This window comes from Amblyraja radiata, chromosome 19 (assembly GCF_010909765.2).
Source record: "Amblyraja radiata isolate CabotCenter1 chromosome 19, sAmbRad1.1.pri, whole genome shotgun sequence".
NCBI lineage: Eukaryota > Metazoa > Chordata > Chondrichthyes > Rajiformes > Rajidae > Amblyraja > Amblyraja radiata.
In genome coordinates this window covers 14,018,119-14,042,276 of record NC_045974.1, presented here as the reverse complement: position 1 = coordinate 14,042,276, position 24,158 = coordinate 14,018,119, and the positions used below count along the sequence as shown (strand labels likewise).

The following is a 24,158-nucleotide window of genomic DNA, read 5'->3' as shown; positions in this document are numbered from 1 at the left end:
CATGTCGTCAATGTAACGGAGGTAGAGGTCGGGGATGGGGCCCTGGCACGTCTCGAACAAGGATTGTTCAACGTACCCGACAAAGAGGCAGGCGTAGCTGGGGCCCATGCGTGTGCCCATAGCTACGCCTTGTGTTTGGAGGAAATGGGAGGAGTCAAATGTAAAGTTGTTGAGGGTGAGGACCAACTCCGCTAAGCGGAGGAGAGTGTCAGTGGCTGGGTATAGGTTGCTTCTCTGGTCGAGGAAGAACCGGAGGGTGTCGTCAATGTAACGGAGGTAGAGGTCGGGGATGGGGCCCTGGCACGTCTCGAACAAGGATTGTTCAACGTATGTCGTCAATGTAACGGAGGTAGAGGTCGGGGATGGGGCCCTGGTATGTCTCGGTCGTCAATGTAACGGAGGTAGAGGTCGGGGATGGGGCCCTGGTATGTCTCGGTCGTCAATGTAACGGAGGTAGAGGTCGGGGATGGGACCCTGGTACGTCTCGGTCGTCAATGTAACGAAGTCTGAAGAAGGGTTTCGGCCTGAAACGTCGCCTATAGAGTCTGAAGAAGGGTTTCGGCTCGAAACGTCGCCTATTTCCTTCTCTCCATAGATGCTGCTGCACCCGCTGAGTTTCTCCAGCAATTTTGTGTACCTTGGCTTGGTAGATTAATTGGCCACTGTAAATTGCCCCTCAGATAAGAATCTGGAGGTCGGTAAGTAAACGACAATGTGCGGAGAATGAAAATGTAGGATTAGTTCAAGTGATGGGTTTGATGGTCACTCCAGATTCAGTTGACTAAAAGGCCTGTTTCTGTGCTGTCTGACTCTCGTTAATTAATCTTGCCTGAAAATGCCAGTAATTCTCAGCAGGTCAGGCAGCATCTGTGGAGAGTTCACAAGTTATAGGAGTAGAATTAGGCCATTCGGCCGATCGAGTCTCCTCCGCCACTCAATCATGGCTGATCTCTGCCTCCTAATCCCATTTTCCTGTCTTCTCCCCATAAACCTTGACGCCCGTTGTAATAAAGAATTTGTTTATCTTTGCCTTAAATATCCACTGACTTGGCCTCCACAGCCCTCTGTGGCAATGAGTTCCACAGATTAACTACCCTCTGACTAAAGAAGTTCCTCTTCACCTCCCATCAAAAAGAGCGCCCTTTAATTCTGAGGCAATGACTACTGGTCCTAGACTCTCCCACCAGTGAAAACACCCTTTCCACATCCACTCTATCGATGCCTTTCATTATTCTGCAAGTTTCAATGAGGTTCCCTCTCAACCTTCTAAAATCCAGAAAATAGAGGCCCAATGCTGGCAAAAGCTCATCATATGCTAACCCACTCATTCCTGGAATCATTCTTGAGAGGGGTGCTAATTTGATCGCAGTTAATAACTTTTCACCAATACCTTGTTGTAAAGAATTCCAAAGATCTACAACCTTGAGCTCTTGAGCAATTTCTTCTCTTCTCAGTCTGAAAGGACAAAATCCCAGGTCTTTTCAATTCTGGTCATTTCTCTCAGCATCTTGATTCCTAGAAATTGGATCCCATTGCACAAGTTTCATCAGCACCATGTGGCTGAAAATTGATTTAACCTGGAATGAATACGTTTGGGTAAATTGGTTTGCAAACATTTCTCGGTCAAGCACCGTTCATTGCCGATTCAATTGAGTGAAACATAGAAAATAGGTGCAGGAGTAGGCCATTCGGCTCTTCAAGCCAGCATCGCCATTTAATATGATCATGGCTGATCCTCCAAAATCAGTACCCCATTCCTGCTTTTTCCCCATGTCCCTTGATTCCTTTAGCCCCAAGAGCTAAATCTGACTCCAGGCTTCCTATCTGGTGTCACCTTCGCTACAGTAGTATAAGTTTCACATTAGGGAACGCCAGTGATTATATTCCCTGGGCGACCCTCCTTTGAGAATGTTCCTGGGCATTGCCAAGGCATGACCATGGTACACATCACCAACCTGGAAGGTTCATATTGGTAAAATCTCATCTAAATCCCTGGGCTCTTCCTGCTCTTACCTGTTGTATAGTTGATTTCTGGTCCACCTCTCCAACCCATACCCCTCCCCAATCTGCAATAATCCCTTATATTATCCTTCACCTTTGACCAGAAGGGCCTGCTATTGATCATCATGAGATCATTACATCACAAGAGATTGGAGTAGAATTAGGCCATTCGGCCCATCAAGTCTACTCCGAAATTCAATCATGGCTGATCTATCTCTCCCTCCTAACCCCATTCTCCTCCCTTCTCCCCATAACCTCTGACACCAGTACTAATCTGACACCCATAATAATCCTCGGCTCTTTCCGACCTCTCGTGACCACCCTGCGGCCCAAGTTGACAAAGACCCAAGGTAAAGTTCGAGGGCATGGATCAACCACACTCCCACAGCCTTGTTTAAGGCCACAGATAAAGTCCTGATCCAGTGAAGATCCAGGCAACGCACCTACAAATACGTGTAATGTGCAACTCCCAGTTCATTGCAACTGGCTCAGGACTGATGTGAAAGCAGATTTTGATGTAGTTGAACTGCAACCAAATCGATGGTCATTCCACCAGGTTATTGCCATTTTGATGCACCCTTCAGGCCTTCTGAAACATGTAAGGTGAAATGTATCGATGTGGTCACCTTATATTCTTTTAAAATCCATTGGGGATTATCCGATCTGTATTAAATGGTCCTCGTAAGAAAGCTCATCGCCTCAGGAATCGGTGGAGTAGGCTTGCATATTGTTCTTTATTCACTGTACAGTGAGAGAACAAGATTCTCTGACTTAACAAATTTGTTCTTAATTAATTTTGGGAGGGGGGGACTGGTGTCACTTGGCAGGCTGGCATTCATTGCTTATTCCTCAAGGCTCTTGAGAGGGCCTTGCATTGAATCACAGCCATCCAGGATTCTGTTCGAGATGAAGGAACAGCAATATTTTTCCATGTCTGGATGGGGTACAACTTGGAGAGGAACCTGCAGGATGGGCATGTGCTGACTCTGGAATGTTCTGCCGGGGCAGCCAGGACAAGGAACTGCAGTTCATTGTGTAGATGGTTTGCCTTGCAGCCACCATGTGCTAGCAGTGGAGGGAATGGATGTTTCAGATGACTGATGAGATGCAAATCAAGTGAGCTGATTTGTCCTGAATGGTGTTGATCGTGGGACTGGTTCTCTGGTGCTGTGAGATAGCTGCGGCTGACTGCACCACTGTACTGTTTGATGGTCTGTGATTTCTCACAAGCAGCCCTATGCTCACGCTGGAACACTGAGAAACACCATAGCCATGACCTCTATAGGTAATAATAATAATAATAAATTTTATTATGGACTCGAGGTCCAGACAAGGGGCAACATTACATTAAAAAATGCATTGCATATTAAAAAATATCATAAAGTACATATAAAATCTTATTATATCACTTATAAAAGCATCATAAATTATATTTTAAAAAAACACAATACATGAGTTAAAAATCCAGATAAAAGAATGATCAATGTCCGACAACGATACCAGTGTCTCCACAGCTGGGATTCATAGCGTGTAGTGCTAACCCTTAAGTTTGACAAGGCCACAATAATCACAAAGTAGCTCAGGAACATGAATTAGACTAATCCCATTTACCAGCACTTGTTTCGTAACCTTCTAAGCATGGACAATTTCAAGTGTTCATCCAGATCCTTCTTAACCGTTGAAGTACCTGCCGTTACCACTCAGTGCCTTCCATATTTCAGCCATTTTCTGGCGGAAAAAGGCTCTTCCCCAGATTCACTCTAAATTTCTATCCTTTACCCTCAATCTACAAAGAGGAGTTTTTCCTCTGTTATTCAGCCAACATTAATCTCTCGGCCAACATCACTAATCGCAAGTCTGAAGGAGGGTTCCGACCCAAAACATCACCCATCCATTTCTCCAGAGATGCTGCCTGACCAGCTGAGTAACTCCAGCACTTTGTGTCTATCTATCACTAATAGCAACGTCATTTTGCTTTCAAACTCTAGCAACTGTCAGCAGCAAAAAATGTCTACCTAAAAGTTGTCTGCGGGCATTAGAAACGGGTAAAAGTGAACCGCCAGTAATTTGATAATTTAGTCGGGCTTAGTTTCGTGATGCAGCCTGGAAATAGGCCCTTTGGCCCACTGAGTCCATGCCAATCATCCATCACCTGTTCACACTAGTTCTATTGAATTGAATGATACGGTCTGGAAACGGGCCCTATGGTACATGTTGGCAACTGATCGCCCGTTCGCACTTGTTCTTTGTTGTTTCGCTTTCTCATCTACTCCTTGAGCACAAGTTGTAATTTATAGAAGCCAATTAACCTGCAAACGCACACGTCTTTGGAATATGAGAGGAAACTGGAGCACCTGGAGGAAACCCACACGTGACCATAAACTTGAACATGAACATTCACTGGGAGAAGGTGCAAACTCCACATTGGCACACTTGAGGTCGGGTTTGAACCCGAGTCTATGGCTCTTCACCCTGCCCCGGCAGGGCTACCAGCATTATCAAGGATGAGTCTCATCCCCGTCACTCTGTCTTTCCCCCCCCTCTTCCATTAGGCAAGAGGTGCAGAAGCGTGAAAACACACACCTCAAAATTCAGCAACAATTTCTTCCCAGCTGTTATCGGGCAACTGAACCATCCTATTAACAACTAGAGAGCAGTCCTGATCTACTATCTACATCATTGGAGTCCCTCAGACCATCTTAATTGAACTTTACTGGACTTTTCTTGCAATAAACTTTATTCCCTTTATCATGTATCTGTACACTGTGGATGGTTTGATGTGTAATCATGTATAGTCTTTCTGCTGACTGGTTAGCACATTACAAATGTTTTTACTGTACCTTGGTACCCGTAACAATAAACAGAGCTAAACTGTGAGGCAACAGGTCATTGTTCAGATAATTTTTTAAACCTGTATAAATCAAGAATTAGTCATTTAAACGTGGGATGTCCTGTCCTGGTGAAGATGTTTTGGTAGACATTGCATGGCTAATGTTGTGATTGAAATGGAGCGTGTTACATGACATCAGTTGCTTACTATTGGAATCTAATGGTGCGCGGTTAATGTTGCCCATAAAATTGCCATAATTGTTTTTAAAATGCAGTTGTGATGTTCTGCAAAAGGCAAGAAGGCAAATTGCAAATCTGTCTTCCTTGTCTGATTTGGAAAATGTCCAATGTTGTGAGTTTGGTAAAAACAAACCTTCACTCGTGTGGCACTTTTATCTGGTGTCGGCAGCCCCCAGCGCTGGGAACGAGCCTATGAACGTCATGCAGCAAGGTCTCTGTACACTGGTTAGCACTTTACTATTTGTAGCTTTTGTAGTTTGGAGAAATTAAATGGATGGACAATAAAATTCCAGGTCATCCATCGCTTCACAATGAAGTGATGATGTTTTGAGAGACAGCATGAAAACAAGCCCTTCAGCCCACAGAGTTTGTAGTGATCACCCCGCACACTGTTCTGCACACTAGGGATGATTTACAGAAGCCAATTAACCTACAAACTTGTACATCTTTGGAGCATGGGAGGAAACTGGAGCCCTTGGAGAAAACCCACGCAGGTCACAGTGAAGGTAGACAAAAATGCTGGAGAAACTCAGCAGGTGAGGCAGCATCTATGGTGCGAAGGAAATAGGCAACGTTTCAGGTCGAAACCCTTCTTCAGACTAGGATGGGACTATTTCCCTGGAATGAAAGGGGGTAATAACTGATCTTAGAAACATCGAAAAATAAGTGCCGGGGTAGGCTATTCGGCCCATCGTGGCAGCACCGCCAATCAATATGATCATGGCTGATCATCTAAAATCAGTATCCTGTTCCTGCTTTTTCATTCATTCATTTATTTATTGTCATTCGATAAAAACATGCTTCCACATGAATCATGAACGAAATTTGTACTCGGGTCCGAGCAGCGTAATAGTGCAGTAAGACATCAATAAAGCGCAGTAAAGACATCAATAAATTTTAACGTATAAAAACCTTCCACAATAAATCTAAATAATAATCAGCCTATAAATAAGTAATAAAAAGTAAAAAGCAGCATAATAATGTCCGTAGCAGCAGCAGCAGTAGCGGCAGAAGTAGTGAGGGTTTAGTCAGTGAGGTAGGGAGTTTAAAAGTCTCACGGCCTCGGGGAAGAAGTTCACTTTTAGCCTTGTTGTCCTGGCCTTTATGCTGCGCAGCCTTCTCCCTGAGGGGAGAGAGGCAAAGAGTTCATTTGCCGGGTGGGTGGGGTCCTTCATGATGTTTGAGGCTCTTCTCTTGCACCTGCTGATGTAAATGTCCTCAATGGCAGGGAGGCAGTTTTTTGGGGGGGCATATTTGACCACCCTCTGCAACGCCTTCCTGTCAGCAACAGGGCAGTTTCCGTACCACACTGTGATGCATGATGTGAGGACGCTCTCCACCACACACCTGTAAAATAATGTCAGGTCTGGGGTGCTGAGACCAGCACGCTTCAGCTTTCTCAAGAAGTGACGGCGTAGGTGGGCTTTTTTTAATGATGCTAGCCGTGCTGCAGGTCCAGGTGAGGTCGTTAGAAATGTGCACCCCCAGATATTTAAAACTGGACACCATCTAAACAGCTTCTCCTCTGATGTAGAGGGAGGGTGGGTGTGGCCGCCTTTCCTGAAGTCCACAATCACCTCCTTTGTCTTCCCCCACGTTGATGTAGAGGTTGCTTGCTTTACACCAGACTTCAAGTTCTCCCACCTCCTGTCTGTAGCCTGACTCGTCATAGTGGGAGATTAATCCCATCACGGCCGTGTAATAGAAACATTGAAACATAGAAAATAGGTGCAGGAGTAGGCCATTCGGCCCTTCGAGCCTGCACCGCCATTCGATATGATCATGGCTGATCATCCAACTCAGTATCCCATCCCTGCCTTCTCTCCATACCGCCTGATCCCTTTAGCCACAAGGGCCACATCTAACGCCCTCTTAAATATAGTGTCATCTGCAAATTTCACAATATGACTGTTCGGGTGTTTTCCCCATATCCCTTGATTCCTCTAGCCCTAAAAGCTAAGTCTAACTCTCTCTTAGAGGTTTATAAAAAAATAATGAGGGGGCATTGATAGGGTAGATGGTGGCAGTTTTTCCCTAGGCTGGGGTAATCTAAAAGTAGACGACATAGAATCAAGGCAAGAGGAGAAAAGTTGGTGAGAGGAGAAAGGTTTTCAAAAGGATCTGAGGGGCAAGTTCTTCCACGCAAGGGTGGTGGGTAAATGGAACAAGCTGCCAGAGGAGATGATGAAGGTCGCTGCAATTACAAAATTTAAAAGACTTTTGGCCAGGTACATGGATAGGAAATGTTTGGAGTGCTACTGGCCAAATGTGATGAAGCATTGCCTGCACTGGCATGGACAAGTTGGGCTGAAGGACCTGTTTCCGTGCTAAATTGCTCTATGAACCTATGATCTCATCACATGAATACAATGCATGTAAACACTATGTGTAAGGAGTCCCTTGATGTTGTTGGATTAAACAGCAGTGTTCAGCGTTCCAATTGGTAGAGTCAGTAGGGCTACTGTGCCCAAAGGCAGGTGAACTGGGCATCTTCAAAGAAAATGACATGATGTTCCTTGTTATGATTTATATTTGTTCTAATTTGTATGCGTTTCTATGACATCACTGTGACGCTACCTAATGCAAAGTCTAGGCTTTACATGAGACTTCAACTGTGATTTTTATTTTTTGTTGCAAGTTGAATTTTATTTTTTGTTTCAGTTGAATTGACTGTTTGTTGTTGGGATACACAGGAGCTGGTGAATTGTGAGCACACTGTCACAAACATAAACAATAACCCAGCCCATAAATGAAAAGGGGGAGCTGAGAAAATCAGAGGCAAAAATATATGGCACTGCTGATGAATGCCACTAGGGTGGCACGGTGGCACAGTGGTAGAGTTGCTGCCTTACAGCGCCAGAAACCCGGGTTTGATCCTGGGTTTGTACGGGTGCTGTCTGTATGGAGTTTGCATGTTCTCCCCGGGTGCTCCGGTTTCCTCCTACAATCCAAAGATGTACAGATTTGTAGGTTATTTGGCTTTTGGTAAAAATTGCAAATTGTCACTAGTGTGTAGGATAGTGTTAATATATGGGGATTGCTGGCCAGCGTGGACTCGGTGGGCCGAAGGGCCTGTTTCCAAGCGGTAGGAATAGGTAAAGTTTTGGGTTGAGACCCTTCTTCAGAATGAGAGTCGCGGGGAAAGGAAAGAGAGAGAAAGGACAAATGAAATGCCAAAAGCAACGATAATCAAGGAAAGGTGGAGCCCTCAATGGTCCATTGCCGGCTGTGGGATAGGTGATAACGAGATACAGACATTCAAACTCAACAGGACAACAGCGAAACTAGTATGACGACTAGGGTGAGGGAGCGATGGAGAGATAGGGGATGCAATGTTTACTTGGGGTTACGTTGCTGTTCCTCCAATTTGCGTTTGGCTTCACTCTGACAGAGTGGAGGAGGTTCAGGGCAGAAAGGTCAGAATGAAAATGAAGAGGTGTTAAAATGTTTGGCAACCGGGAACTGTGAGCCTGCAGGTTTATAACATAATACTCTGAAGGCAGCATCAACAGGACAGGTTGAGCAATTAAGGCCAACAGATCAGATCAAAGTTCTGAAGTCCTGTTGCAGTGAGTTAAGAATAGTAATGGACCATTACTACCGTAATGGGAGGAGTGGGCTGGAAGCACGTTTCCATCCTCGGTGAAGCTGGATTGTGTAAATGTAGTAGACATAGCTGAAACATTTATCAGCAGCTGATGCTAGAAACTGGGAGCAGATGCTACAAACTGGTCTCCGCTGGGAATCCCATTGTTATGAAGACAAGTCTTCAGCCAAGTCGCAATGTTTAGAAGGTATCATTGACTGTGCCATCAATTGCATTCAGCAGTAACTTGCTCACTGATACTCAGATTGTGTTTCAGCAAAGGCCATTTGACGCCACACATTTCATCCCCAGTGTAAACATGAGCAGAGAGATAAGTTCCACAGGTACGGTGTGAAGGAGGCCTCCTTGACAATGGACCAGGAGCCCCAGTAGGATTGTCAATGGGAATTGTAGTGAGTGAGGGGGTGTTGGGGTGGGGGAGAAGCAAATGCAAACTCTGGTATTGTCTTAAATAGTCCAAAGAAAGATGGCTGTGATATATTTCTTTGTTGAAGTTTAGTTTAGTGATACAGCAGGGAAACTGACCCTTTGGACCACAGAGTCCACACCAACTAGTGATTCCCGCACACTAACACTAACACTATCCTACACACACACACTAGGGATAATTTACAATTTCACTGAAGCCAATTAGCCTACAAACCTGTACATCTTTGGAGAGTGGAAGGGAACCGGAGCACCCAGAGAAAACCCACGCAGGTCACAGGGTGGACGTACAATCAGCACCCGTAGTTAGGATTGAACCGGGTCTCTGGCGCTGTGAGGCAGCAACTCTGCCACTATGCAGAGTTGCCCATAGTTCTCATTTTAATTAATGCCTGTGTTCCATATAATTCCATAATGGTTTCAGTAGCCTGTATTCGACTCAAACCTCTCAAAGTGGTTATTACTTAAATGAAGTGGATTTGGAAGTCATTCTGTCAGAGGAAATAGAGATAAGAAATAAATAAAATATCATGCCACCAATATCCTAACTATTTTTTTTAACTGGCTGCTCTGGGACAGGGTGGAACTGCACCAGAGGTTCTAATCTGTAATGCCCCTGTCCCACTTAGGAAACCTGAACGGAAACCTCTGGAGACTTTGCGCTCCACCCAAGGTTTCCGTGCGGTTCCCGGAGGTTTTTGTCAGTCTCCCTACCTGCTTCCACTACCTGCAACCTCCGGCAAGCACCTGCAATCTCCGGGAACCGCACGGAAACCTTGGGTGGGGCGCAAAGTCTCCAGAGGTTTCCGTTCAGGTTTCCTAAGCGGGACAGGGGCATAAGCCTTTATACGACACAAAGAGTGAGTTCTCCAAAGACGTACAGGTTTGTAGGTTAATGGCTTGGTATAAATGTAAATTGTAACTAGTGGGTAGGAAAGTGTTAATGTGTGGGACTCTGTGCGCCTGTTTCCGCGCTGTATCTCTAAAACTAAACTAAACTAAATGAAAAGAGGGAGTAGTTTCTATCTATGTACCTGTGGACTGAGTTGATCCTGAGATGTTACAGGACTCGGGGTGCAAATTGGTTGATGCAGAATGGTGATGTTCTGTACCTTCAACTCTGAGGATGAACCTTTGCCCTGCAATGAGTAGGAAGTCCCTTCAAACACCTTGATTACCCTCTATAATGTTTGGGACGAAGACCCATCATTTATTTATTTTCCTCTGTGCTCCACAATTTGAGATTTGTAATAGAAAAAATCGCATGTGGTTAAAGTGCACTTTGTCAGATTTTATTAAAGGGCATTTTTATACATTTTGGTTTAATCATGTGGAAATTACAGCTGTGTTTATACATAGTCCCCCATTTTAGGGCACCATAATGTTAGGGACACATGGCTTCACAGGCGTTCGTAATTGATCAGGTGTGTTTAATTGCCTCCTTAATGCAGGTATAAGAGAGCTCTCAGCACCTAGTCTTTCCTCCAGTCTTTCCATCATCTTAGGCAACTTTTATTGCTGTTTATCAATTATCAACATGAGGACCAAAGTTGTGCCAATGAAAGTCAAAGAAGTCATTATGAGACTGATAAACAAGAATAAAATTGTTAGAGACATCAGCCAAACCTTAGGCTTACCCAAATCAACTGTTTGGAACATCATTAAGAAGAAATAGAGCACTGGTGAGCTTACTAATCGCAAAGGGACTGGCAGGTCAAGGAAGACCTCCACGGCTGATGGACCTCCACAGCTTTTCTTTATTATAGAGAGAAGAATTCTCTCTATAATAAAGAAAAATCCCCAAACACCTGTCTGACAGATCAGAAACACTCCCCAGTAGTAAGGTGTGGATTTGTCAATGACCACTGTCCGCAGAAGACTTCATGAACAGAAATACAGAGGCTGCACTGCAAGATGCAAACCAGTGGCAAAAATAGGATGGCCAGGCTACAGTTTGCCAAGAAGTACTTAAAACAGCAACCACAGTTCTGGAAAAAGGTCTTGTGGGCAAATAAGATGAAGATTAACATATAACTGAGTGATGGCAAGAGCAAAATATGGAGGAGAGAAGGAACTACCCAAGATCCAAAGCATACCACCTCATCTGTGAAACACGGTGGTGGGGTGTTGTGGCCTGGGCATGTATGGCTGCTGAAGGTACTGGCTCACTTATCTTCATTGATGATACAACTGCTGATGGTAGTAGCATAATGAATTCTGAAGTGTATAGACACATCCTATCTCTCAAGTTCAAACAAATACCTCAAAACTCATTGGCCGGCGGTTCATTCTGCGGCAAGACAATGATCCCAAACATACTGCTAAAGCAACAAAGGAGTTTTTCAAAGCTAAAAAATGGTCAATTCTTGAGTGGCCAAGTCAATCACCCGATCTGAACCTAATTGAGCATGTCTTTTATATGCTGAAGAGAAAACTGAAGGGGACAAGCCCCCAAAACAAGCATAAGCTAAAGATGGCTGCAACACAGGCCTGGCAGAGCATCACCGGAGAAGACACCCAGGAACTGGTGATGTCCATGAATCGCAGATTTCAATCATCCATTGCATGCAAAGGATATGCAAAAAAATACTAAACATGACTACTTTTATTTACATGCTTTATTTACATGATATTGTTGTGTCCCAAACATTATGGTGCCCTGAAACGGGGGACTATGTATAAACACTCTTGTAATTTCTACATGGTGAAACCAAAATGGCCTTTAATAAAATCAGACAATGTGTTCTTTAACCACATGTGATTATTTTTTCTCTTACAAATTACAAATTGTGGAGTATAGAGGCAAATAAATAAATGATGGGTCTTTGTCCCAAACATTATGGAGGGCACTGTACCATTATACTCTGGCAAAGTTGGGTTCTAGTTATAATCTAGTTATAATCAATAAATCAATGCCTCCCAAGACATATCTACCTGGTTGATCTGTACCTCATCCCCTGGCTTAATCTGCTTCCTTCATCTACTGAACTACTGAGGCGGTAATGTTACCATCGACACATTTCAGTCTCTAACTTGCCAAGCTGCTGGCAAAAGCCACAACTACTACTACTGTGGGGGATCCTGACTATGGGTGCTGTCTGTATGGAGTGATCCCCGTGACCGCGTGGGTTTTCCGCGGGTGCTCCGGTTTCCTCCCACATCCGTACAGGTACAGGTTTGCATGATAATTTGGCTTTGGTAAAAATTGTAAATTGTCGCTAGTGTGTGTAGGCTAGTGATAGTATATGGGGATCACTGATCGGCGTGGGCCAAAGGGCCTGTTTCTGCGCTATATCTCCAACGTTAAAGTTAATTAACTGGTTTTAATGTTTGTGGGAACTTCATTCAGGTAATTATTGGTGGTTACAAATTCCGCATTTAGCCATGCACTGGCATGAATCTCTTGTGTCACCAGCTGCAATGCACAACCTCTCCCAAAACCACAAATTGAATATGTAGGAAGGAACTGCAGATACTGGTTTATACCGAAGATGGATACAAAATGCTGGGTTTTAACTCAGCGGGTCAGGCGGCATATCTGGAGGAAAGGAACAGGTATTGGGTCAGACCCCTTCTTCAGACTGAAAGATGGGTTGGGGGGCGGGGGGGGGGGAACAAAACAGAGCTAGCAACATGACCTCACGAAGGGTTGAGTCCATAATGGCCCACTGTTGGCGGGAGAGGATTGCAAATTGGATAATTGTATGTAACAACACGTCTGGCGTTGGATATCACGGGAGGGTTGAAAGGAAGGAATGCAACAGTTGTGTAAAGGTGCAGATTTGACTAATCAATGGCTCTCTGACATTTTAATCTTTAAACTGTTAAGTCCTTTACTTCGATGCTGTGACTACAAATCATTTATGGTAAACTTGCAAGCAAAGGCGTCATTCCAATTCATCGGTGATTAAAGTTCAAAGATAAAATTACGCAAGTTGTAGAAGGCGAATTAGTGTGCCTCCTCCCATGACATGTAATTATTTCAATTACTTGTGCCTGTAACTATTCATGGAATGTTGCTAGAGGAACACATAAAGATTGTTTTGGCACTGTGTATAGGTTCTTCAAAGACGATTGATGTGACACTTCAAAGTAGAATTACGCTGCACTTCAGTTAAATCTCCGCCATGATCTGAACCGGTCATTTCAAGTGAAGAGGCAGGCTTACAACAAAAAGGCACAAAGTACTGAAACAACTCAGCAGGTCAGGTAATATATGAAGGATGACGTTTTCGGTTGGGATTCCAGACCGATGAAGGGTCCCAACTCAAAATGCCTGCCTGACCTGCTGAGTTAGTCCAGCATTTTGTTTAAACCCTATCTTTGGTTTAAACCAGCATCTGCAGTTCCTTCCCACACATGATACCTGACCTGCTGAGTTACTCCAGCACTTTGTGGCCTTTTTAATACAAGAGAGGTGTTCATGCTGCCTTGCCGTGTACAAGTAACCAGCTCCGTCTCCTATGTTACAGCACTATCTGATGCACACTTTGCAATTCTTAAAAGCATTGACAATAATATTGATAGACAAATCAATGGCACTTAAAGCGGCTGCTGGAGGTTGGCACGTCAGAGTGCGTGCGAGCTCCTTCTAGCTCCATGCTGGTCGTAAAGTCATACAGCACAGTCATATGGCTCTTTACCAGCCGTCAAATGCCCGCTTACACTGATCCTATACACTTCCCTTATGTTATCAGGCTTCTGATCAGTTCTTCCATAAGCTAGGGTGCTGTCTGATTCACCTTTTTCCCCATTGCAGACATTGGACTTTGTCTATGGAACTGCAACACTACAATGTTAAGAACTATATTCTGCACTCTGTATCTTCCTCTTCGTTCTATCTGTTTTACTTTAGTTTGACCTGATTGTGTTTATGTATAATACATCAGATCTGTTTGGATGGCCTGCAAAACAAAGCTTTTCATTGTACCTCAGTGCACGTGGTCCCCCACATTCCCAATCAACTCTACCCAGATTTTACAGCTTACCTACAAACCAGCAGGTCAACTAGTCTGGCCGCTCGTATGTCTTTGATATGAGCACCTGGAGAAAACCCCTGTGGTTACGAGAAAATGATGCAACCTCCTCACAGACAACACCGGAGGTCAGGATTGAACCCGGGTCATTGGAACTCTACCAATTGTAACGTTGTGGGGCCCTGTTTTCACACTGCTGCCAATCACTGTTCCACCTCTGCCGCAGCGCTGTGACCCCTTCCGAACGTTACTGCTCTGAGCTGAACATCTATTCTCCTCCCCCCCCCCCCCCCCAGACTTGGCAAACAATCCCTGGGAGTAGGACTGGTGCCCTTTACTTGGCAATCCTGAACAAACGAAGCTGGAAGAAGGAGTGGCTCTGCCTCTATTGAGGTTTCAACGTGCAACTGGGTCACAATGCCATTTCCAGTCTCGGGTTCCTGGAACTAAAGTGAAAACAATGATGTGAATGCAGCTTAAGATCATTCGATCTGACCACGCAGTTGCGTCTGGGTGAATTCAGCCATCAGGATCCTTTGTTCCCCATGTTGCCGGAGCCAGTCTAATGAATCTACTGCACTGCCTCTAAGGTAATTATCTCCTCCATTGCGTGTGGAGACTAAAATAACACGAAACATCTCACCCAAAGGGCTCCAGCAACACTTCATTGCCTTTGTACTCCAATACCTTTGCAACAAAGGCCAAAGTGTTATTCGCCTTCTAAATACATTGTCTGTTTCTGTACGGCTACTCTCCATGCTTTGTGACGTCGCACGTAATCCGAGGCTGTGCGAACAGGTATTAATTTCTGTTTCTCTATTCTTCCTGTTTTTAGTTTAGTTTAGAGCAGGGGTGGAGAACCGTTTCATGTTGGAATGCCACATCAATATTCAGGAGGGATAGAGAGAAAGGAAAAGGAGGTGGGGTAGCGTTGCTGATTAGAGAGGAGATTAACGCAATGGAAAGGAAGGACATTAGTTTGGAGGATGTGGAATCGGTATGGGTAGAGCTGCAAAACACTAAGGGGCAGAAAACGCTGGTGGGTGTTGTGTACAGGCCACCTAACAGTAGTAGTGAAGTTGGAGATGGTATCAAACAGGAAATTAGAAATGCGTGCGACAAAGGCAAAACCGTTATAATGGGTGACTTCAATCTACATATAGATTGGGTGAATCAAATTAGCAGGGGTGCTGAGGAAGAGGATTTCTTGGAATGTATGCGGGATAGTTATCTAAATCAACATGTAGAGGAACCAACGAGAGAGCAGGCTATTTTAGACTGGGTATTGAGTAATGAGGAAGGGTTAGTTAGCAGTCTTGTTGTACGTGCCCCCTTGGGCAAGAGTGACCATAATATGGTTGAGTTCTTCATTAGGATGGAGAGTGACATTGTTAATTCAGAAACAATGGTTCTGAACTTAAAGAAAGGTAACTTTGAGGGTATGAGACGTGAATTGGCCAAGATTGACTGGCAATTAATTCTAAAAGGGTTGACGGTGGATATGCAATGGAAGACATTTAAAGACTGCATGGATGAACTACAAAAATTGTTCATCCCAGTTTGTCAAAAGAATAAATCAGGGAAGGTAGTACATCCGTGGATAACAAAGGAAATCAGGGATAGTATCAAAGCGAAGGATGATGCGTACAAATTAGCCAGAAAAAGCAGCATACCGGAGGACTGGGAGAAACTCAGAGACCAGCAGAGGAGGACAAAGGGCTTAATTAGGAAAGGAAAAATAGATTATGAAAGAAAACTGGCAGGGAACATAAAAACTGACTGCAAAAGTTTTTATAGATATGTGAAAAGAAAGAGATTAGTTAAAACAAATGTAGGTCCCTTGCAGTCAGAAACAGGTGAGTTGATCATGGGGAACAAGGATATGGCGGACCAATTGAATAACTACTTTGGTTCCGTCTTCACTAAGGAAGACATAAATAATCTGCCGGAAATAGCAGGGGACCGCGGGTCAAAGGAGTTGGAGGAATTGAGTGAAATCCAGGTTAGCCGGGAAGTGGTGTTGGGTAAATTGAATGGATTAAAGGCCGATAAATCCCCAGGGCCAGATAGGCTGCATCCCAGAGTACTTAAGGAAGTAGCTCCAGAAATAGTGGATGCATTAGTAATAATCTTTCAAAACTCTTTAGATTCTGGAGTAGTTCCTGAGGATTGGCGGGTAGCAAACGTAACCCCACTTTTTAAGAAGGGAGGGAGAGAGAAAACGGGGAATTACGGACCAGTTAGTCTAACATCGGTAGTGGGGAAACTACTAGAGTCAGTTATTAAAGATGGGATAGCAGCACATTTGGAAAGTGGTGAAATCATTGGACAAAGTCAGCATGGATTTACAAAAGGTAAATCATGTCTGACGAATCTTATAGAATTTTTTGAGGATGTAACTAGTAGCGTGGATAGGGGAGAACCAGTGGATGTGGGTGTATCTGGACTTCCAGAAGGCTTTCGACAAGGTCCCACATAAGAGATTAGTATACAAACTTAAAGCACACGGCATTGGGGGTTCAGTATTGATGTGGATAGAGAACTGGCTGGCAAACAGGAAGCAAAGAGTAGGAGTAAACGGGTCCTTTTCACAATGGCAGGCAGTGATTAGTGGGGTACCGCAAGGCTCAGTGCTGGGACCCCAGCTATTTACAATATATATTAATGATCTGGATGAGGGAATTGAAGGCAATATCTCCAAGTTTGCGGATGACACTAAAGCTGGGGGGCAGTGTTAGCTGTGAGGAGGATGCTAGGAGACTGCAAGGTGACTTGGATAGGCTGGGTGAGTGGGCAAATGTTTGGCAGATGCAGTATAATGTGGATAAATGTGAGGTTATCCATTTTGGTGGCAAAAACAGGAAAGCAGAATATTATCTAAATGGTGGCCGACTAGGAAAAGGGGAGATGCAGCGAGACCTGGGTGTCATGGTACACCAGTCATTGAAAGTAGGCATGCAGGTGCAGCAGGCAGTGAAGAAAGCGAATGGTATGTTAGCTTTCATAGCAAAAGGATTTGAGTATAGGAGCAGGGAGGTTCTACTGCAGTTGTACAGGGTCTTGGTGAGACCACACCTGGAGTATTGCGTACAGTTTTGGTCTCCAAATCTGAGGAAGGACATTATTGCCCTAGAGGGAGATCAGAGAAGGTTCACCAGACTGATTCCTGGGATGTCAGGACTGTCTTATGAAGAAAGACTGGATAGACTTGGTTTATACTCTCGAGAATTTAGGAGATTGAGAGGGGATCTTATAGAAATTTATAAAATTCTTAAGGGGTTGGACAGGCTAGATGCAGGAAGATTGCTCCTGATGTTGGGGAAGTCCAGGACAAGGGGTCACAGCTTAAGGATAAGGGGGAAATCCTTTAAAACCGAGATCAGAAGAACTTTTTTCACACAGAGAGTGGTGAATCTCTGGAACTCTCTGCCACAGAGGGTAGTCGAGGCCAGTTCATTGGCTATATTTAAGAGGGAGTTAAATGTGGCCCTTGTGGCTAAGGGGATCAGAGGGTATGGAGAGAAGGCAGGTACGGGATACTGAGTTGGATGATCAGCCATGATCATATTGAATGGCGGTGCAGGCTCGAAGGGCCGAATGGCCTACTCCTGCACCTAATTTCTATGTTTCTATCAAGTTAGCTGTAATCTAATAAGGCCGCACTTCAAAATGCACATTAATTTGTTAAAATAGCCCTCATGACTTACTAATGTTTTAATTGTGGCTGTCAGTCGGGGAGGATTATTTAGTTGAATCTTCTTTTACTCTTTGGTATTTTAAATACGTTCATTTTAAGATTAAAATAAAAATAATAAAAGACGAACAAAAACATATAATAAAAATAAAAGGATTTGTTCTATAAAATTTGGGTTCATTCAAAAGGCCGCACTGAATGGCCTAGAAGGCCGCACTGAATGGCCTAGAAGGCCGCACGCAGCTTTAAGGCCGCAGGTTCACCACCCCTGATTTAGAGATACAACACGGAAACAGGCCACCGAGTTCGCCCTGACCTGCGATGCCCGCAGACTAATACTATCCCACACACACTAGGTACAATTTACCAAGCCAATTAGCCTGCAAAACAATACGTCTTTGGACTGTGGGAGGAAATTGGAGCACCTGGAGAAAACCCATGTGGTTATAGTGAGAACATACAAACTCCGTACAGACAGCACCCGTAGTCAGGATCAAACCCGGGTCCCTGGCGCTGTAGGGCAGCAACTCTACCGCTGCACCGCCATGTCTATTAAAACACACAGAATCGTAATCCATCCAATGTCGCCTTTCCCCATCAGTTAACCTAACTCTACACTTTAGAACAGTTTTAGGGTCACATCACAGCCTGAAGCTAGTGGAGCGGCTGATTGGAGCCGCCGTTTACTCCTTCATTGAACTTGATCATAGATGTGAGATCATTGCCATGCTCTGTGTGTACAGAGGAGTCCTTGGCACTGGCACTGTCGGCTACCTCCTCCCAGTCTTCTCCACACCCTGGATTTCTTGACCTCCCCACCATCGAAGTAATCTACAAGAGTCGTTGTCTCAAGAAGGCAGCCAGCAGGACCAGAGACCCTCACCACCCGGGCTATGCTCTCATTCCACTTCTGCCATCGGGAAGAAGGTATAAGAGTCTGAAAACGGTTACGTACAGTTTCAGGAGCAGCGTTTTCCATACAACCATCAGGCTATTAAACGCTACAACCTTCAAATGAGCTCCAAGCTCCAGAGACTTGTGGACATTATTTGTGATTTGGCACTATTATTGTTTATTTTTTGCTTCTTTTTTGTTAATTAAAATAAATACTGAACTTTTTATTTATTGTGGGTTTTACAGAGTACTATGAATGCATCTACATCTTCTTCTTACACACTGTGATTAGATACCTGTTGTGCTGCTGCAAGTATGAATTTCATTGTTCCGTTTCAGGACATATGACAATAAAACACTCTTGATTTGACGAGCAAGGGCAGAGATCATTTGGCCAATGATGTCTGTCGCACTATAAACCATTCTGTCCCACATGTCCACCCCCTCTCCTCTGTTATTCCTGGGGAAATTTATGGTAGCCACTTGCTATTGCTATGCCCCTGTAGGAAAAAAGATCTTGTAGCCAAAGATAAAGGAATAGGTGTCGTTTCGGGTCGAGGCCCTTCTTCAGGCTGAGAGTCGCCTGTTCCTTTTCTCCAGAGATGCTGTCTGACCCGCTGAGTTACTCCAGCTTTTTGTGTCTATTTTCTGTTTAAACCAGCATCTGCAGCTTATTCCTACTCAAGACCTTGTTGCCATATCCGTTGAAATATTCTGAGTCGTGTTAAAAGATTGAGATCCTCTGACCGCCATCCTGCTCTGGCCCAACTTGCAGTACCAATGTGCTCCGGAGAGATGCTGCTTGACCTGTTAATCCAGCACTTCGTCCTTTTTGCCTTATAGCAAACTTCTCAAAGCTTTGAGGCAACTCCGGGCAGCCCTTGGAAGTGATCAGCTTCTCTTTATGAGTGGCAAGATTTGCTGCATTATAGAACATAGAGCAGTACAACACAGGAGCAATGATGCCACAAAATGTGCGTCAAATCAGATTAGAGTGATCTCCTCTGCCTGCACGTGGTCCATATCCATCCATTCCCTGCATGTCCATCTTCCAAGCCTCTCGAACGCCACAATCATATTTGCCTCCGCCACCACAATTGGCAGTGCGAGTTAGCATCGCATTAAACTGCACATAGCTGTGATAAGCAGCGCTGTGACAACAGGCTGGATGAGGAAATGGTTCAGATGTGTCCTGCATTATGGTGTTTGTGGTATGTCGGTATGCTCAGGAGGCTCCAGCAGAGGGTTCTTCAACTGAAGTGTATGAGTATTTGTTTTGTATTCAGAGGGTCCACCAATATTACCTAGATGTCCATTGTGCTACTGTTTTCCAGGGAATTCTCTAAGCGTGTGTTCACACACGTGGAGAGTGTCATTAGCACAGTGAGCTCTTTAGTAATGTGTCAAATTTTACATGAACTTTAAGGGAACATGTCAAGATTTGCAAAGGTCTCTGAATGAGTTTGCAGGTAATCCCCAAGACTGTGTCAGTATTTAGAGGGGATTTCTGGGCATGTAGAAACATAGAAACATAGAAATTAGGTGCAGGAGTAGGCCATTCGGCCCTTCGAGCCTGCACCGCCATTCAATATGATCATGGCTGATCATCCAACTCAGTATCCCGTACCTGCCTTCTCTCCATACCCTCTGATCCCCTTAGCCACAAGGGCCACATCTAACTCCCTCTTAAATATAGCCAATGAACTGGCCTCGACTACCCTCTGTGGCAGGGAGTTCCAGAGATTCACCACTCTCTGTGTGAAAAAAGTTCTTCTCATCTCGGTTTTAAAGGATTTCCCCCTTATCCTTAAGCTGTGACCCCTTGTCCTGGACGTCCCCAACATCGGGAGCAATCTTCCTGCATCTAGCCTGTCCAACCCCTTAAGAATTTTGTAAGTTTCTATAAGATCCCCTCTCAATCTCCTAAATTCTAGAGAGTATAAACCAAGTCTATCCAGTCTTTCTTCATAAGACAGTCCTGACATCCCAGGAATCAGTCTGGTGAACCTTCTCTGCACTCCCTCTATGGCAATAATGTCCTTCCTCAGATTTGGAGACCAAAACTGTACGCAATACTCCAGGTGTGGTCTCACCAAGACCCTGTACAACTGCAGTAGAACCTCCCTGCTCCTATACTCAAATCCTTTTGCTATGAAAGCTAACATACCATTCGCTTTCTTCACTGCCTGTATCAATATTAGTTGGCGTTTGTTTGTTTTAAGGGAGTTCCTATGAGATTAACTATTTATGTCAAGAGTCAACTCCTGCACTTCCTTATCTCTAACTTCCTTTCGCCTGACGTTCAGTCTGAAGAGGGGTCTCGACCCCAAATGTCACCCATTCCTTCTATTCAGAGATGCTGCCTGGCCCACTGAGTTACTCCAGCATTTTGTGTCTATCTTCAGTGTAAACCAGCATCTGCAGTTCCTTCCTACACAAGAGTCAAGAGTATTTTATTGTGATATGCCCCGGATAGAACAATGAAACTCTTACTCGTAGCAACACAACAGAATATGGAAACATAGTACACTGTAAACAATATAATAAATGAGAAAAAAAAAGTACAGTGTGTGTATATATGTGTGTATATATATGTGTATATATATATACAGCATTGGACCATCAACAGATGACCAGAGAATGGTTGGGGCCCACAATGGTCCATTGTTGGCTGAGGAAGAGGTGGTAATGGAGGGATACAAGGATGTGAACAGTGGAACTGGTAGGACGACAAGGGGGGGGAGGGAGGGAATGCAAGGGTTACCTGAAATTGGAGAAATCATTGTTCATACCGCTGGGTTGCAAGCTGCCCAAGCAAAATATGAGGTGCTGTTCCTCCAATTTGCATGTGGCTTCACTCTCACAGTGGAGGAGGCCCAGGGCAGTATGGGAAGAGGAGATAAGAAAGTTTTGGCAACCGCGAGATCGCATCGGCCAAGGCGGACTGAGCGTAGGTGTTCAGCAAAATGATCGCCCAGTCTGCGCTTGGTCATCTGTGTAGTGCAGAATCTCTGTGCTTGCAGAGTATCCATAGAGGGTGTCTGTATTACTGCGGATCCTTCAGAATGTAACCATCTTTATAGAAAGTTGCGGGAGATATGGTGCTATTTGTTAGGTGGGGTTACAGTCCTTGCAGCAACTTTAGGGAATGTGATAGGACTTTAAACAAGGTTTCTTTGTGTGTGTGTATGTTTTATTAAAGGTGGTCAGTATTTGTGTTAATTTTAAATACCAACAATTTTGCCTGTAAAGAATGTTATACTTCCAGAAAATTAACAAGATATTTTTTTTTTTTTAAATGGAGGAGGACTGGCCAAGCTCTGTGCCTTCCACCACAGTGATGAATGCTGTGGTGGATGTTTGTGTACATTTTTTATTGTGGTTGTGTTCTTTATTATTGTACCGCTGCTGGCAACCCAAATACCACCGACCTTGGTTGTGTGGCAATTAAATTATTTCAATTATTTCAATTCAAATTATTTCAATGTGCATGCAGTCCTACAACAGTGTTTTATTGTTACCTGTGGATGCTACAGTATTTGCCGAGGTAGTCTGGCTACCTGGGAGTATAGTGCACAATGCAAAGTCTGTATCTGTAATCATGGTGAAGTTTCCATATGTTTCCATATGTGTGGTTAAAATGTAAGTGAAAAAGCTTTGCATTCATTTACATGTTGTGTACAGGTGCTCATCAGTATATGAATGCCTGTATAAACGAACAAGAGTTTGGAAGTAGTTTGGGGAAGGGTTTACTGGACTGAGACCTGGAATAGGTGCGTGGGTTGGGACCCCAGGAGTCTTCTGCCATGTGGGAACTCTATACTTGGCCAATGTCTGACGTGACATGTATGGTTCTCGGGAACACAAACCTGCCATAATGTGGGCACGACCTGTATCTTTCCAGTGGCGCTAAAGCACTTTATAAGTTCATAAGTTATAGGAGCAGAATTGAGGGCCTGTCCCACTATACGGGTTTACCCAAGAGTTCTCCCGAGTTAAAAAAAAAAATCAAACTCGTGATAAGTACGTAGAATGTACGTAGCGGGTACGTCGGAGCTTGGGACGTCTCTTAGCGGCTCGTAACGCTAACGACAGGTAGTAGGAAAGCGCGGTAAGCTTGTGAAGTTTTTTCAACATGTTGAAAAATGTCCACGAGAGCCCCTAGTACCTACGAGCGACTATTACCGTAATTCTCCGAGTTCGAATCACGGGAAACTCGGGAGAACTCTTGAATTACCTCGTACAGTGGGACAGGTCCTTTAGGTTATTTGGCCCATCAAGTCTACTGCTGTTCAATCATGGTTGATCTATCTTTGCCTCTCAACCCTATTCTCCTGCCTTCCTCCCCCATAACCTCTGACACTCTTACCAATCAAGAACTCAACTTTTCAATCACCAATTTATTATTGGCTTCCTTGGCCAGTACCAAGATGAACTTGCTCTAAGTTGGCTGTGGCATGTGCAAGGAGTCCTGTGAAAAGCACAGAAATACAATTTGATTTTGTGGATCGCATCTGGTACACCACTTGAAACTTTACTCCTTGGATATACTAATCTTGTCTCTCTTCCTTCAGGCCATTCTGAGGTGGGGAAAGGTAATGCCGAGCTGTCGTCAGTTGAGAAGAATCAGTGATTCCGTGCCCAAGAAACATGATGATCTCCAAGAAAGAAGCGCTGGTCAATTATATTCACCTGGAGGAGAGCGTCACGATTTCATATCCAAATGACAATGGCACGGCGCCGAAGAAAGGTAGAAATCCCTTTGTATGAGGTTGTTACAACTACTCAGCCCATTGAAACTTTTTCCTTTATGGCTCCAACTACCTGATGCCTGACTACCCACCTGCACAGCGCTCACACATTTAAAAACAAAGAACTGCAGATGCTGATTTACACCGAAGATAGACACAAAGTGCCTGCATAACTCAGCGGGTCAGGCAACCTCTTTGGAGAAAAAAGACAGGTGACGTTATGGGTTGGGACCCGAAAGAAGGGACCAGATCTGAGACGTTGCCCATCCCTTTTCTTCAGAGAGGCTGCCTGACCCTGTGAGTTACACCAGCATTTTGTGTTTATCTTTACCACACATTTAGTTCAGACCTGCATTTCCCCGTTCACACACCCTGCATTCCTCTAGTCGTTCTGCACAGCACGCCACCCACCCACTCCAACCAGTGCCTACAAGTCCAGCCTTCCAGCCCTGCAAACATAGAAACATAGAAATTAGGTGCAGGAGCAGGCCATTCGGCCCTTCGAGCCTGCACCGCCATTCAATATGATCATGGCTGATCATCCAACTCAGTATCCCGTACCTGCCTTCTCTCCATACCCTCTGATCCCCTTAGCCACAAGGGCCACATCTAACTCCCTCTTAAATATAGCCAATGAACTGGCCTCGACTACCCTCTGTGGCAGGGAGTTCCAGAGATTCACCACTCTCTGTGTGAAAAAAGTTCTTCTCATCTCGGTTTTAAAGGATTTCCCCCTTATC

General features: G+C 44.4%; 1 protein-coding gene across 2 annotated transcripts in view; it reads left to right on the top strand.

The window, feature by feature from the left end:
* The window catches only part of svopl (SVOP like), a 106,582-nt gene that overhangs the window by 1,175 nt on the left and 81,249 nt on the right, over positions 1-24,158 (top strand). The window contains exon 2 of one of the 2 annotated variants that reach the window (XM_033037727.1): positions 23,242-23,417. In XM_033037727.1, the coding sequence (XP_032893618.1) occupies positions 23,318-23,417 (100 nt within the window). In that variant the 5' untranslated portion in view covers positions 23,242-23,317. Of the gene's footprint in view, positions 1-15,978; positions 15,990-23,241; positions 23,418-24,158 lie in introns of those variants that run through there. The other variant, XM_033037728.1, reaches the window with a different exon arrangement.